At 31.8% G+C, this 17,064-nt stretch overlaps 3 protein-coding genes across 5 annotated transcripts in view; 2 read left to right on the forward strand and 1 right to left on the reverse strand.

Annotated features, from left to right (window-relative positions):
- On the forward strand, nucleotides 1-2,306 carry LOC123695064. The gene is made up of 2 exons (XM_045640763.1): nucleotides 1-388; nucleotides 1,108-2,306. Exons 1-2 carry the CDS (start codon nucleotides 190-192, stop codon nucleotides 2,268-2,270), a joined length of 1,362 nt encoding a protein of 453 aa, XP_045496719.1. The 5' UTR covers nucleotides 1-189; the 3' UTR covers nucleotides 2,271-2,306.
- Nucleotides 2,307-4,948: 2,642 nt separating this feature from the next.
- LOC123694905 (vacuolar protein sorting-associated protein 72 homolog) lies at nucleotides 4,949-9,451 on the forward strand. The gene is made up of 9 exons (XM_045640525.1): nucleotides 4,949-5,235; nucleotides 5,565-5,688; nucleotides 6,044-6,170; nucleotides 6,521-6,697; nucleotides 7,202-7,277; nucleotides 7,425-7,540; nucleotides 7,891-8,032; nucleotides 8,544-8,696; nucleotides 9,042-9,451. The coding sequence occupies exons 1-9, from the start codon at nucleotides 5,105-5,107 to the stop codon at nucleotides 9,232-9,234; spliced, it is 1,239 nt and encodes a 412-aa protein (XP_045496481.1). The 5' UTR covers nucleotides 4,949-5,104; the 3' UTR covers nucleotides 9,235-9,451.
- Nucleotides 9,452-10,430: 979 nt separating this feature from the next.
- Nucleotides 10,431-17,064, reverse strand: part of LOC123694812 — a 34,452-nt gene continuing 27,818 nt past the window's right edge. For all 3 annotated transcript variants that reach the window (XM_045640383.1, XM_045640384.1, XM_045640382.1), the window contains exons 3-5: nucleotides 16,051-16,271; nucleotides 11,911-15,826; nucleotides 10,431-11,819 (exon numbers count right to left, since the gene is read on the reverse strand). In XM_045640383.1, coding sequence (XP_045496339.1) covers nucleotides 10,861-11,819; nucleotides 11,911-15,826; nucleotides 16,051-16,271 — 5,096 coding nt within the window. In that variant the 3' untranslated portion in view covers nucleotides 10,431-10,860. The remainder of the gene's footprint in view (nucleotides 11,820-11,910; nucleotides 15,827-16,050; nucleotides 16,272-17,064) is intronic.

The following is a 17,064-nucleotide window of genomic DNA, read 5'->3' on the forward strand; positions in this document are numbered from 1 at the left end:
GGTGCCTCCAACATTGCAGCGATCAACAAATTAAAAAATGAAACAAAGCAAAAATACCTACGAAATGGACAAGAAATCAAAGAAGACTTTTTCGAAGTGGGCGATATAAAAATATATCATATTTTTGATCCACCACATCTGATAAAAGGGGTCAGAAATAATTTAATCTCTAAAAATTTAAAATTCAATATGAAGGGCAAGGAATGCATCGCAAAATGGGACCACATTGTGGCCTTGTACAATAGAGCCCCTGGGTATAAAGGCGTCAGGCTGGTGCCAAAATTAACAGCCCAACACGTGTTGCCGGACAAAATCCCGAAGATGAGGGTAAAACACTGCACCCAAGTATTCAGCAAGTCTGTTGGAGTAGCTATTGGATTCATGGCAGGTAATTATCATTTTAATACATATTAAACATGAATCTAATGCTATCTTCTGATTGCCGTGTGGTTGTGGCTTAGAATCATTATCATTAGCCAATAATCCACTGCTGGGCACGGTCCCGAAAGTGATCATACCTTTTAGGGTCTAGCTATAATCTCCACGCAGTAAGGGTGTTAAGTAGAACACAGCTGTTACGATAAATATTGAAAGACATAGGGTAGATCTACTTTGAATCGGACACACGGTAAAACTTAGAATGATACATCACAATTCTTCCTGTGGGTGTCGTACGAAAAGAGTGTAATCATTTAACCTACTGAACTGGTTTGTAATAAACTGATTTCTTTATTCCATAGAAAAATATGTTACCCCTAATAAACATGCATACTTACTATCTATATCATTATTTATAGTAGGTACTTGTACACCTGTTGGTCTTCCTAATAAAGTTAAATAAAAAATAAATCTCTTAGAGATAATTATGCTTGACTTTTATATATGTCTAAACTGATATTGTATAATTATGTCTGTGAATATAAAGAGTTTACCTACAAAATACATCTATCAGTTGAGTTCATCACATAAAAATCGGATTTTAGTTCTCTCAGAACCTTTCTTATAAGCTTTTTAAGTTGATTATTGATTCCATTCCAAAACAGCGACCTCCAATGCTTACGTAAAGTAGTTCAAAATTATTATATAAATATTTTTGTTTCATTACAGAATCGGGGGCAACTGACAAAGATTGCTTGGACACAGCAGATTTGCTGATGTTATTCGACGACCTTTTTGACAGTGTCAATGGCAGTTACAGCCAAGTGAGGGAAGGAAAAATCTATAGGTCTGCAGTAACTCCAACCTCACCTCACCACAAATTGTGGAACGAAAGTTTGCCTATTCTAAAATCAATGAAATTTATAAATGGATATAATCAAGGAGTAGTGCCTTCCTTATCTAGCTGGGTCAAAACTATAGAGGGGTTTAAAGCAGTTGCCAAACATTTAAGCTCTAAAGGTATAAATTCACTATTGCTGCGCAACTTTAATCAGGATGCTTTGGAGAATTTTTTTGGGGCAATTAGAGCTCATGGTTGTAGCAATATTATGCCTACTTCATCTGCATTTGAAGCAGCTTACAAAACATTGTTAGTTAATAATATTTCATCTTCACATTCAGTTGGTTCAAACTGTGAAAAAGACGACAGTGTATGTTTGCAATCATTAAAACATTTTTTAATGAAACCTGTCGACAACATGATATCAGCTGAATGTGAAGATGAAATTAATAATGATCATTTATGTATAGAGTATATAAATACAGATAAATTAATAATGAGCAAAACTCCCGAACATGTTGAGAGAAGCGCAGCAATAGGATATTGTAGTGGATGGATAGCACGACTTGCAAAAAAAAATTTATATAAAAACTGCGGCATTTGCACAGTTAATATGGAAGAAAAGGAATTACAAACTTTCCACAAATTTATTAAAATGAAAGAATATGAGGGTAAAAACTGGTTGTGCTATCCTACAAGAGCATTGTTTGATTTTTTTGCCCAAGTAGAACATATTTGTATAGAAATTCTCAAAGAAAATGCAAATAAAAAAAATTTATTAAATTATATAAAGCTGATAGTCAGTGTGAACATTTGTACTAACACCTTTTTAACTTGCACAAGACACAAGGAGGCATTGTGTGAGTACATTATAAATAAAAGTACAATGTTCTTTATCCATGCTTGGTGCAAAGAAATCAACAATATTCTCACTGGCAAAGTTACCTTTTGGGATAATAATGACCCTATGAAAGTTAAAGCAAACAGGCACTACTTGAAAAATAAAGGAAGGAAGAGGAAAAGGCAAAATGATATCACATTAAATGTATAATTTTGTTGATTATTTGCAATAAATTATTTAAAAATACTGGTTTCTTTATTACTTCTCATTTCTTTAGTGGAACTTCTCGGTTGTGGCCAATTTTTTTCAGTTTTTTTGTTGCATACGTATTTATATTTAATTTTTTGCATAAAAGCCATTAAGTTTTAATTTGGCGTCAGAATCGAGATTTTCCACCATGAATACCAATTACCAAGTACCAAACAGAAATGTATAGAATATAGAATAGATACGTACGTAGTGCGTATAGCTATATAGATTTCAAAAGTTTCGGCAGCTGGAAATGAGATGGCAGTGCATTCAAGTTTAAAAAAAAATGGCTGACTTGCCTGTCTATTTGGTCGGTACCAGTTATTTTCACTTGATAGGATGATGAAAAAAAAATTATGTCAGCACTGTTTTATTACAAAATTGTTTTATTATCTCGAAACTGCAATTAATAAAAAATTAAAATAAATGTTTTTTTTAATTCATTAAAAATGTCCTGTCCAGGATTTTCCAAGTCAACCCATTTTTAATACATTTTTTAATAGACTAAATTATAGGTCTACCAGAATCTGATGGCATATTTATATTTAAGAAATAAAAGATTTTCATGTGGCAACTTATTTGACAACTATCAAATTGGTTGTCAAATTATTTGTCTTTTTTGCAGTTGATGAATAATTTTTAGGATTTTGTCTAAAAAATCTTCGAAAATGTCGAAAAAGCCGCTGCGATCACAAGCAAGATGTGTTGTTTATATGGTTGATAAGAAAACATTCGATGAAGAAGGGTCCAACACATCACAATTTTCAATTTTGAAGATTTTATTGGTAAATTGGACTTACCCGTTTTGATACTTTAAATTAAAAAAAATATTATATGTAGGTAACTATAATATTGTTTGTTGATTAGAATATAATTTTATGAAAACTTATACAGGAGTTTCCAATACGGCTATTCTTCAAGTCAAAGCTGTCCAAGTCAATTTTATAATGTGTGTCTGTTAATACTTACGAAAATAAACATAGTTTTATTTTATTTTTATTTTATTTTATAAAAAATATAAGCAGTTTTGATCTACATTATCATTATATCGATATTTTCACATGGCATACTGGTAATAAATATACAAATAAAGGTATGTGTAAATAATAATATGTATTACCTGTATACTGTATAAAAGTAATATGTATAATTGTATCTACCTATATTATACATGTAAGTATGTACCTACCTACATAATATTAAGTGGATATCTCATTATTAAGTACAGAATTGTCCACTTAAGTAATGTGACTAATGATATTGAGGACAAAATAAAAAATAAGCAGTATCAAGACCGTTCAGTCCATTTTCCCTAGGGTTGCACACTCAAAATTTTGATTTCCCTAATTGCCATCAGATTCTGGTTTACCTATAATTATAAAATTGGTCTCATTCTATTATCACGCCGTTGAATTTCGCCTTATGTTCGGATCTTAGACCATAAGTAATAGTTAAGTATCTATCTCTTTTCAACAAGATTCAACGTTTTAAAATGGTACATGATATGTATGTAATATGTACATAATACATTTATTAATAAATTTAAATTTTTGTCATTCAAAACATTTTCTATATGCATTGAGCAGTTAAGGAGCAGATCCCTTTGTAGATAAGAGTAAGTATTGTCCGCCGTCTTTAGATTGCGACGACTGGCGACGACTGACGACTACATGCAGTGAATATGACATCATATTTTTTTTTATTAGACTCATCTTATCTAACATGAAGCATAATATCTGCTAAGTTTCTCTAGCTTCATTCCAAACTAAGTACTACTTGTACAAACTAGCTGCTTGAAAGCGCTTGAAATAAGCGTGGAAGCCGTTACGACCATGAACGCTGTTTTCTATAAAATTTGAATTTTTGAATAAATATGTAAAACACTACTGAGTTGACGGGTTTTAAAAAGGTAATGTAGCTTTCTGTAAGTGAAATAGATAGAATGAGTATCGATAAAATAATAATTATTATACCCCCCCATATGAATATTACTATAATATTTTATACTACTTCATAATAATATTATAATATAGATGAACAATGATTAACTAAATATTTAAGCAAAGGAATGATACTACTGGTTATAGTTACAATATACTTATTTTACTAAAATAACCAAAATTGAGCCTCATGATTAGCTTTAAATTTTTAATAAAATATATGCCTACTGCCTAGTCTGCTGTCTAACTCCAGTACCTATGTAGTGTGCAGATCGACGCTATAGTATTTTTAAATACTATTAATAATATTATATTTAATTTAAACGTTTAGATCATGGATCTAGAGTAAGAGCAAGAGCTGCAAGACCATTCTTTCGTGATCATAGTGTAAACGAAAACTCGTATTCAGTATTGTTGAGTACCTATTATAACATTGCATAGAATCTTTTCGAACGCAGTAGCCAGTAAGAACAACGATAGATTGCTCTACGCCAATTTACACTAAAATAGTTTGATATAGTGGGATAAGAACACATAAGAATGTGGGTAAGAATGAGCATTCGTTCGATTAATCTAAATGCACCGTAACATTCAATGTTATGTAGTGTGTATTCTATGATTCATGAACGCTACAAATAATGTCACATAACAATTTGACATCCAACTTGTCAAATGTCAGTGTCACTTTTAGTAACTCCATTGCAGTGTTGTTGTATTGATATTTATTATTAATTGTATTTTATAACATACGATGCTGTGTTTAGTTCGAGTATTTTATGAATAAAAACCCAATAATTTCATTTATTAATTTATATCAATAACTCATTGGTGTAACAATAATTTAAAAACACAATAATGTCGCAAAGAGAACGCCGTGCTAATGCTGGTAATCGCATGGCAAAGCTTTTGGATGAAGAAGAGGAAGACGACTTTTATAAAACTACTTATGGAGGGTTCCAAGAGGTGGAGGAAGATGGAGATTACGTGTATGTATTTTTATTTATATACGAGATTAGGTTGTTGATAAAAAACGTATGATTTACAGTTAAATACAGTCTACATTTAGTGTTTTGCCATTTGTTTAGGATGTTTTGGTAATTTGGTGTGTGTTACACACTAGTTGTCATTGACTACATAATATATGCTGTGATTTGAATTTTTATTACAAAGATACCTATTGAAACAACACAATCAAGCCAAAACATATCAACAAAAGAATTGTTGTAGCGCTAAACATTCATGAGTGTTTTCCAATCATTATATTTTTAAAGTAATTTATATAAGTAACAAATAACAAAAAAGTAAATGCTTTTAGAGAAGAGAAAGAAGTAGATGATTTAGTAGACTCTGATTTTGATATTGACGAGAATGACGAACCTGTTTCGGATCAAGAAGCTGAATCTAAAGAGAAGAAGAAAGTTAGCGGAAAGGTGTATAAGGTAAGTTTTACTTGTATATTCTGATTATAATAGTTATTAGCTTTCCACTGATGACTTCGACCATTGTCAAAGCAAATTTCTATGGGTTTTGGAAAGTTTCACCGCAGTAATAAGCATTTGTCAATTTCTATGCTCCTTGCTATCTTCGGAACCACTCCATTTGACATAAAAGTACATGCACATTTATTATTTTAGTAAAGATCGAGAGATTGCTGATTTAGATAAAATCAATAAAAAATATGACCAGAAACTCATTGTTCAACATAATTATTAGTTATTCCCACTTATTAGTAAAATTAGTGGGTTATTTTGCCATATTATTGTTTGTAATTTATATTATTTATCATATCTTCAGGATCCAAAAAGAAAACGAAAGTCTGCAGCTGAGAATAAAGCGGTAACAAAGAAACCAAAAGAACCAAGAGAACCGAAGCCAAAGGAAGCTGCGGAGAGTGTTGATAAAGTTATAGATACATCTATAGGTAAGTTTGAATATTGTGTTTAATAATTATATAATGTAGAATTGTAGTCTGATTTCTTAAAAACTAGTAACTTTTCTCTAGTAACAGAAATCCATTTTCTGATTTTTATTACTAGAGATCTTACAAGTTACAAAGTTTAATTCTAGATGATAAAGTACAATGCTCGTTAAATCTAATCATCAAAACGTATATTAAATTATACTGATAATATTGAATAAACATGTAATCCAAAATGCTTATGTTTACTTTGAGCCATTAATAATCGAGAACAGATTTTAAAAAACTTTGCCAAGCAAATAATTAGTACATAACATCACAAATACAAAATGTAACAAAATTTGATATTTTAGAACGAAAATCAATAAGACAAAGTACAGCAGTGAAATCAGCGGAGACACTAGAAAGGATCAAAATAAGATCGGAATTGAAAAAGAAAAAGGTGAAGAAAGTTGAGGAGCGGCCGCTCACACAAGAGGAGTTATTGGAAGAAGCGCTTATCACTGAGAAGGAAAATCTTAAAAGCTTGGGTAATATTTGTTCTGAAATATTATTACTTGTTTTTATACATTTTCCTTATGAATGTATGTTAATATAAAATGTACTGTCTTAAAGTCAATGTAGGCCTTTATTCAATGTAAAAATATGTGAATGTTGCTAAATTAAATCCATACTAATATTATAGATGCAAAAGTAACTCTGTCTGTCTGTCTGTTACTCAATCACGCCTTAACTACTGAACCAATTTGCATGAAATTTGCTATAGAGATATTTTGATACCCGAGAAAGGACATAGGCTACTTTTTACCCCGGGAAATAGGATAGGTTTTATCCCGGAAATCCCACGGGAACGGGAACTATGCGGGTTTTTCTTTGCGAAGCGAAGTTGCGGGTGGAAAGCTAGTTATTAATAAAACAAAAAAATATTGGATAATTTGGTTGTTAAAATACAGTTTAATTAGCTTACATGATAAATAATTAATTGTTTAATGTTTTGATTAATTGTTTATTGACGAAATAAATATATTTTACAGAGAGATTTGAACAAAGTGAATTAGAAAGAAAGAAAGTCAGACCAATAAAGAAAACTATTACAGGACCGATAATTAAGTAAGTATTGACATACATACTATCATAAATTTATTCACTTAAGTTTATAAAAAAAAAAAACTATGTAACTTTTACTTTACATTCTCCTTAGTGTGAAAACAGTGTTTTTAATAAATACAATAATTTTAATTTCTTTTTATATTTTAGGTACCATTCTTTCGCCGTGCCCGTACCACTAGTGTCTGAAGTGACGCCAGATGACAAGTCTAGTCTTACACCAATAACAGATATCAATTTGAGTGATATTATTAAAAGTGAAGATGGTAAATATACGACAATCATTTTTTTTTTGTTATATATAGTTTAACTTTTAAGTTATTTGGCTTGGCCTGGCCTGGCTGGCTCTGGTCTTTACTCAAGCAAAAATAATTTACTCAATCAGGACTCAACAAGTTTTATAAATACTGTTAAGTCCCGCAGCCAGCTTCAGAAAATAATTTTTATTTAATACTTTTTTTTTTTTGTTTTCATCAATATGTTGCAGTATCTAAAATATTTTTTAATTTCTTTATCTTCTGTCTCCTATATATGAAACAAAATCATTAGTTTTGGAGTTTTTTGTGTAAAAAGAGTTGAAAAAATTCAAACTATTCCTTATATTATCAAATTACAGATATGTTAACACCAGGAGACCTAAGTGACGGTAACAATGCAGAACCAAAACCGGAAAATGATAATGAACAATCCGACCCAGTTAAAATGGACGTCGATTTTGTGGGACCAGAGGAGGAGATTACATTGAATGATGTCCCCAAGTAAGTTATTATTGGGCACTTAATAACTTAAGCATTAGTAAATTACATTATTGTGTTCATATAATATCTAGTTTATGAAAATCTTTTTAGTTTATGTTATATTTGTTTTAATAAGTATATTCCTGAAGTAGTAGAGTAAACTAAAGTAAAGGCTTTTATCTGTAGTACGCCAGAAGCTTCAATTTTTGTAAATAATATCTATGTTAAACAAACTTCTATTATTATTCTTAGAATTATATTCATAATTTCTGTTGGCATTAGTTTATAATAGACAATGTAATATTAAGTTTGCAACACTGTATCTTGAATCTGTATGTCTATGCCCGTTTCCTTTTACTACTGCCACGCCATATTGTATAAGTCGATAAGAAATAAAACTCCACATTATCAAAAGTATTCGCTGTTTTTATTCAACTACAATTTCTTTGAAAAATAAAGGAATTCAGTCTGTTATTTATATAATTACTTATTAAGTTATTAGTAAGAATTTTTTTTTATTTCAAATTTACAGAAAAGAAGATAAACCAAAACCCAAAGAGAACGTAACATACTACGAGAGGACGTTGCTGTCTTTCGAAAACGACATCAAAAACAAAGCGTTCAATTCGTGTTTCCCACAAAAAGTGCCGAAACGGAGACGGGAAATGTTATGTGCTGTTACTAAGTGAGTTATTACTTTAATTATAATATAGGAATTATATTTACTATTTAGTATAACAGCGGGTTTTTCCCCGGTCAAAGGAAATTAGTAACAGCGCCATCTATCGGTATTTATTAAATTTACAGTGATTCAAATACGCCTTATCTTTCAATGAAAATGAGATCTTTTTACGCTTAATTTTATGGTTATTAATCTTTTATTCCAAAAACCTACAATAATGTGTCTTACTGTTACTTTTGAAGATTATCAGTCAAATTAACTACATACTTAGAACCTAGCTAAAAAAATACACAAACACATAAGATTAAAAAAAAAAATATTGTTAATAACCAAAATATTTATTTTCAGACGACCAGCCCGCTACATCGATCCTATAACCAAGTTACCATATCGCAGTGTAGACGCTTTCCGCATTATACGCGAAGCATATTACCAACAACTCGAAGCCCGAGCAGACAAGGCCTCGCCTAGCCTCGCCGCCTGGCTTCGCTCGAGACGAAGTGATACGGCTTCTTCTTACGTGCAAATACATATTAAATAATGCGTCATACTTAGTTTGTAGAGTATGGTGAAATAATTATGCTAATATGAAAAAAAAAACTGTGTGGATCGGTTGATTTTGTTTTCATACACGCATATACCCGCATATACTGTATGGAGGTAAAATAAAATAAAACAAAAAAAAATGTGTGGTTTTATGAAACCACGGTAAAAGTGAAACTTTTTTTCACACTATAGACATTTAACTAAAAATTATCGTATTCGTACGATAATTATTATCGTCGTATCGTGCGTCACGCGACATGCGCTACACAGACCAAAAGGTTTGAGACGATGTAATAAAAGTTTCACTTTAAAACAACAGTTGCTTTTGCTATTTACAAAAATAATAATTATTGTGAATAAAAGTTTCATAATGGACAAAAAATATAAAGTCGTGTTTTTAACTTCACGTAATGTTTGAACAGAATTCATATTTTAATATAAATCAATAGACTTAGAACTTGGTTTGAATTAATGTAGTGTTAGTATTGAATTTTGTTGTTAAATAGAATTTGAAGAAACAATGCATGTTTGTATTATACATAGATTAGAAAAATTGAACGAATAATGTAATTTACAGTATTAAGGAAATTGACTTTAAATCCATTATTGTTTCGAAGTTGCTTTAATATTTAGGTTGTTAATAGCAAAATAATATCTGAAGTTTATTAAGGGAATAAAGATAATTACGAACAAAAATGAAATAAAGTGACTGCATAGTTTTAATGTGTAAATAGTATTTAAGCGTATTTTGTAATTAGATAGCTGGTAAATAAACTATGAAAAGAACATTTTCGCATTTTATTTCCTTCAAGATCCTTTGTATGTAATATCTTTGGTTGCTTAATAATATTGTAGAACTGCACTTATCTTCTTTGAACTAATAATAAACTACTATGGATACAGTAAGGACCAGTTTCACTGCTGACAATGTCTCAGGTAGTCTTTTGGGCACTTTGGTGTATATTCTCACACATGACTTCTCATTTACTCATTTTAACGGATCAATTACGACTTTTATTATGAACGAGGGATGAATAATTAATAAAAAAATATATCCTTCAGCTTTGCAAAGTTAAAGGAGCTAAAGGGTGCATCAAGTTATTTTTTGCAAAAACTATATCTTAAAATTATTAAGCTAAGGGATGCATACTTTCAGGGGATTGGAGCTAATATCCAAAATAAACACACATGTAACATCTAAAATTTTAATTTCAAATAATGAAATAAATAACTACATGCATTATCCAATTAAAATAAGATTCATATGCTGTACAAATTGTACAAGGGCCTTAACGTATAAAAATAACAAAACGACATGGACAAAACACAACAATACAGTCGACGATGTTAACAAAGAAATAATATTGCAACAAAAATGTTTGTTTCAAGCAAAACTCACCTAGCTTAATATAGTTTACTACTATAAGGTACAATTAAATACTGTTAGAAAATTAAGGGTATTCTCTACATAAAATATTCGATAGATAGGTCAAACCTATTTAAAAAGAATTTACCATTTGAAAAAAAAAGTTAATTATTAGTACGAAGCATTTTTTCTTACAGTATAATTACAAAGAATTCACATAATTATGACACATCTAGACACGAATAAATACTGTTATCATAGGTTCTCCGTAAATGAGGGATTTAGTCTGATATCTGGCACACTATTTCTTCTAGGTCTAGATTTCAACAGTTCATTATATGAAATTAAACCCGATGCACTTGCGTCGAATCTTGATTGAAATTTGGACGGATCTGTTGTGGGCAAGTATGGATATTCACTTAGGTATGTCTGTGCATTTTTTGTTGATGTCTGCTGTGAAAAGTCGTTAACCGGTGAAACTGCCATCTCGTATGAATTTAGTTTGTTATCTGAAACGTTTTCCATTGACTTGAACGTTTCCAAAACTGCTTTTTTATGTGGAATACCGCGTAAGCTCCCCTGGCGACTCAGCCTTCCTTCCATAACGTCCTCAAATAAGTCTTCTACATTAAATTTTTCTGATATTTTAACTAATTTTTTGGACTCTGCATCATCTTGATTTGTTTCTCCTTCTTGAGGCATCTCATTAAATATTTTGGAAATTTCAGATGAAGGCATAGAATTAGATTTAGATTCCATTTTTAGACTTTGAGCATCTTCCTTTGATTCCTTCCTTCCATTTTCATCAAGAGATTCAGTTGATAGACTGTTAACTTTAATTTTACATTCACTAACTTTTGTATTCTTTTTAACATCTCTCAATTCTTCTAACGACTGGAAATACTGCTTGGCAATTTTGAAACGACTCTTGTAATCTACTGGTAAAGTTTCTTCCGGTTTTTGTGTTTCAACTTTATGTGGTTCTTCTTTCTCCTCTTGCTTGTCTATTATTTCTAGTTCAATATCTGAAAGACTTAAATATTTTTTATCATTTTCAGGGATTGATTCTTGTGTGCTCAGAACTGAACTACATCGTGTATGATCTTCAGGGTTTATAACTTGTGATTTGGACTCATTTTTTTCTTCTTCTGTAGGTTTGGAACGTATAAAGTGTTTTGATGCTGAGTGCATATAGTGAGACTTGCTTGGAGTTCCTGTAATAAAGGAATAAAAAAATTATCGTTATTAATTATGACACACGAAATCCAGTTTTGTAGAAATTATATGGTCGTGTTTTTATCTTACCTGGACTTGAACTCGAGTTGTACATAATTTTGCGGTTCGCTACTGTTTTCTGGTTATATTTAGTTAGCTCGGATTGTGTAGACTTCGAAACATCTTCATATAGGCTGATGAAATTTTTAACATTTATTTTTGGTAATTCCTCAACAGACTTATGTTTGTCAAAGTCATCAGTTAATTCGCTGGTTGAGATTTTACTGAAAATGTCCATTTCTGATTTGCTAAAAGACTTCAATTTGCGACACTTTACTTTTCTTTGAACATTATCGGTTCTCAGATCTTCAGCAATATGTTTTTCTTTAATTGGTGAAGGTATATAATCGTTCTCTGCTGTACTTGCTTGAGTATTCACAAGGACAATATCATTATTATTTTCACTTTGTGGTGAATTATATTGCGTCACGTTATCAACATCATTAGCTTCTGGATCGTTTAACGATTCAACTTTTTTATCTGTTTCTAAAATAATATCGTTGGGTATATCACCACTACTGTCTATCTGTTTTATTTGTGTACCTTCATTCGCCTTTTTTTTGTCATTTTCAGAAGTAATATTCGAAGAATCGTCATGCGTGCTTTTATCACACTCTGTACTATTATAATTGTGTTTATTATACATTGAGCTCTTGTTTTGTTTATGGTGTGGACGCGACCATGGCAATTCTTCGCTTTGAGAAATATTGTGGAATAAAGAAATTCGACTAGAAACTAGACCAGTTTCATGACTAAGGCTAATGTTTTCTGTCTTGGGAATGCTTTCAATAACAGGTTTTCCTAAGAAACTGTCAATTTTATTCAAGATATGCTTTCTTGAAGTACCAAAAAATCTTTTAGGACATGTTTCGAATGCTTTAAATACTTCTTCAGGTAGTTCATTTTTTGCAGGTGAAACATCATTTTTAGTTCTGGATGCATTTAGATCGATATCATTGCTAATAGTTTTATCAGTTGCTTCATGGTCTATGGTGTTTACTGATTCAGTACTATTTATTGCTTTTACATAGGAACTTTGTGAATGAGCTGTTACTTCTTTGATTTCTTCTTCGAGTTTGTTATCCCAATAATTTTTCCACTTTTCTACCAATTTAATATCACTGCGTAAATTTTCAGAGAACTGTACTTGAACTGTATTAATACGAACTGTTTCTTCAGCGTTATCTTTTACTTTCGACTGTTTTTGCGCACCCGAATTCAAAAAGTTTTTAACAATTTGCTTTCCTTTTCGCTTACTCAAAGAATCGTTATGTCTAAAGTGTTTAGCAGATATACGTTTTCTTCTTTGTTGTAGCTTTGATTCTTCTAAGTTTTTAGCCTCTATTAGTCGTATTTTTTCATCCCAATATCTTTTCTTTTCTAATACAATATTAGAATATGACGAATCGCCAAATTGTGTTTCTTCTTTATTTTGGCTTGATTTATTGTTGGATTCAGCCTCGGCATGAAGGTCTCGACTTGCTGAAACTGATTCAGTTTCATTTGTCTGAATCTCAGAAATCGATCCTTCTATTTCCCCCGCATGTCTCTTCACATCTGATAAATCTTCAGACGCAGAATCGACGCGGATGTTATCATTTTCAATAATGTACTCTACTTCGAAGTTTTGTAGTGTACTTCCTTCATTTTCAGAAATTATGGACTCTTCGGGATTCGGGAAAATGTCGTTATAGATTTCATTGAGTTCAGCAAATGCTTTCGACACTGTATCAGTTTCATTCTCAGTTACATTTTCCTTCATGCCAGAGGTGAGACTTTTTTCAGTTTCTTCAATAATGGGCGTAAAGACTTGGCGTTTGTACTCCCACCTAAAGTTGCGTGTATCTTCAGGAATATTATTATGGTCTGATTCCTCGGAGCCGTCCCACAATGTCCGGTTATCTATAGCTGGTGTATTGTAAAGTTCCTTAATTGATGCAAAATTATTTTTTATAAGAGTTTCAGATACAGAACGATCACTGCTATTGTTATTATTGTCTGGTGTACTTGCATTATCATCGATGCTAACGTATGCAGAATCCCATAAATCTTTGGGTGAAATATCTCTACTCCGTTGCAAGTTACTTTGACTTAAGAAATTGTATGTGTCTGACCCTAGACTGTGGAAAGGTGATATAGATGGGATTTCATCACGCTGTTCTAAGCTCTCTTGTGAAGATATAAAAGAAATGTTTTCATTTTCTTTTCTAATATTGAAAGTATCAAGCAAATTTTTGTTATCAGTGTTGCAATTCAAAGACGGTGTACTTTCTTTTATAGGCGAACCTATGACAGGTGGCAATGAAACGGGTGCTCCTATAATGAAGTCGGTCACAGGAGTTTTTTCTAAATTTTCTTCGGTTTCATTTAGAACAATAAATGGATTTGTGTACTCATTCTCAATAATTTCAATACGCTCAGCTGCTTCATCTGACATAATTGATAAATTGTCATGCAAATCTTTAACAGGTTCTGTGCTTAAAGGCACTGCCTCTTCACACTCTGTACTTGTTTTCTTAAAGTCAATAAATGGATTGCTATAAATGTGAGACTCTTCGTTTTGTGATTTATTTGTTTCATATTCGCTGGTTATAAATGAACCAAATTCTTTTTCAGTATATGTTGTGTCATATATATCATTTAAAAATGGATTGTTTGTAGATTGAATTGTATCTGTAGACATGTTATCATCGTCGAATGGATCCTGTAACATTTTATAGTTTTCTAAATTCTGTAAATACGATTGTTTTGTTTCTTGATTCGTAAGTTCCGTACTTGTGATGTTCTCTATCTTGGTTGATTTATCCATAAATAATGAAACAGAAATATTTTCAGGTATAATTATTCTCTCTCGAGTAGTTTGTTTTTCAAGGAATGTTGAGTTAACTACATCAGGTACGTCATTTTGCTTGGCTGAAGAAGAATCTGTAGACACATTGTTAGACTTTTCTTTGTCCAAGTTATATAAAGCTTTGCAAACTCTATTCATTTTTAGAATTCTTGATGCAATTGTGTAAAATTTTTGAGATTTTTGCATTGACGAAGGGTTCAAATCGTTTATATTTTTTATTTTTTCTAATTTGTCGTCGTGGATTGAATTGGTCTCTAAAGAATCTAATTCCATCAAATTTTTTGCTTCGTCCTCTGTTATCCTTTCTAGAGTTCCATTTTCCTTTAATAGCATTTTTTCAGTTACAAAATCTACTATTCGAAGTACAACTTTTCTATCACTTTTTATATCCACAATGTCAATCTCTTCACCATCTTCTAAACAAAAACTATCTTTCTCTAAAATATGCATAATGTTTTTGGAGGCTGTTACAAAGAAAGGTGACCCTACTATATTTTCCCCTCGACTTGTTATAGATATTTCATATTTTCCTTCCGTAGGTACAGTGTATCCAATTTTCACGTGATCAGGATTTCTCTCGACTTCAATACTTATATCGTATTGCGTTTTTGGTATGTAGTACGTTTTGTTCATGTCGTTTTTACCATAATTTCTTAAGTACGTTGCACCTTGAGTTACTGGGAGAACATTATCTGTATAGTTTGTCGGTTTCGATTGAAGACCAAGTAAAGTTTGTCGTATCATCTGAGCTTTTCCCAATATTGGAGATAGTGTAGACATACCATAAATATTTTTTGGACCCTTGATGACAACAGTTATTTCTCCCGGATCAAGTGACTGCTGGGCTGTTGGATATATTTTAAAAAACATCTTATTATTTATTTGGGCTGCTGTAAGTCCAGAACCCCTTGCAATGTAGTCGAGAGTAAATTGTGTAGAACTAGATGTAGTATTTTCCGTTATTGGCTTTGATGTGGCAGTTGGTGGCGTAAGTTTCGCTATAGCGGTGCGAATTCTGTCCAAGTACTTTATTAATTTCCAAGCTTCATGTTTGCTTAAGACTTCATTCGCTTCGAGTTCTTGCCGAGTGAACATCTGAAATGAGATAAAATATCCTGTAATATGGGTTATGCAAAAATTACTATTGAGTGAGCAGGATTTCTCATGAGGTTTGATAATTTTCTTTTTAATTGAGTTTTTTGGCTATAAATTTATTTAAACGGGAGATATTAGTACGTGTTTCTGAATCAATCAGGGGGTATTAAACGCCTAGGCTCTATCACACGTCTACTCATTTGCCTATCAAAATCTTGAATTACCGGATCAACTCCCAGGTAATGGTCAGCTATAGCCTGTGCATGCTTCAGGGACAGCCTCGTGGGAGGATGTCCCGCGCATGCGCCGGGGAGGGCCGCGTCCAACACGCCGCAAACTATCCACCCGTGGCGCCACACCGTCTCCAAATCGTCCACCCTCACGGGACCCACTTCGGAGAGCCATTGTATCACCTGTTGCTTTTGTTCTTCGCTTGAAAAAATAACTGGAAACATTGATGATCATTTTCAGTCTGAAGTCGATAAAAAAAATTGAGTGGATTGAGAGAAAGATAGTAACTTTTTTGTAGAAGGTGATAACTGATGTAAAGAATATTGATGCCACACAATGTATGATTATGAAAGGAAGGCAAATGAGTAGACGTGCTATCTGATAATGAACTTGCTCCTGTATAATATTCAAAGTGGTATAGGAGAGATTGAAGGAAATATGATGAGTGTAGTAACATCAGAATGATAATTGGGGATCAGTCCCACAAAGATTTGTACGATAAGCTTTTTCCTAAAATCTTACAAAACCCTACTGCGTTTTAATCGGAAAAATTTTGCTAATCCTGTGAAATTTTTTTCTACTACAAAAAGGGTGCAGAAAAATTAAGATGAGTTGAAAGGAGAATGGGGCAAATGCTAAGTATGTTTTAATCTAATTTGATTTCTCATTTTTAATATACGATCGAGACAGTCAGCTATTATTTGTTTAGCTATTCTGTGCTATATACAATATGATGTGCACGCTAGTAACCAAGTAATCTATTTAACAAGGGATTATAGGGCTTAACATATTACAGCATTACGCGTTTATGATGATGCTGTGATTTAAAACCAAACAACTGACGCATAACAGTAGACATATATCACGATTCAGGATTATTGTTTAAATGAGCCAAAAATTTATTATGTAAATAATATACCTAAAGTAGGAAAGAAATTCAAAGTAATACGACAACAACAAGCAACAAGCTTAATCTTCTTAATTTTAAATTTCTTTTTTAATTATTA

The sequence above is a fragment of the Colias croceus genome, chromosome 10, assembly GCF_905220415.1.
Source record: "Colias croceus chromosome 10, ilColCroc2.1".
Lineage (NCBI taxonomy): Eukaryota > Metazoa > Arthropoda > Insecta > Lepidoptera > Pieridae > Colias > Colias croceus.

Excerpts from the sequence above, each read along its gene's own strand:
- LOC123695064 (XM_045640763.1), top strand. The coding sequence starts at position 190 with ATGAAGGGCAAGGAATGCATCGCAAAATGGGACCACATTGTGGCCTTG. Across the intron at positions 389-1,107 it reads AGCTATTGGATTCATGGCAG|AATCGGGGGCAACTGACAAA; the intron begins GTAATTATCATT and ends GTTTCATTACAG.
- LOC123694905 (XM_045640525.1), top strand. The coding sequence starts at position 5,105 with ATGTCGCAAAGAGAACGCCGTGCTAATGCTGGTAATCGCATGGCAAAG. Across the intron at positions 7,541-7,890 it reads TATTATTAAAAGTGAAGATG|ATATGTTAACACCAGGAGAC; the intron begins GTAAATATACGA and ends ATCAAATTACAG. Across the intron at positions 8,033-8,543 it reads ACATTGAATGATGTCCCCAA|AAAAGAAGATAAACCAAAAC; the intron begins GTAAGTTATTAT and ends TCAAATTTACAG.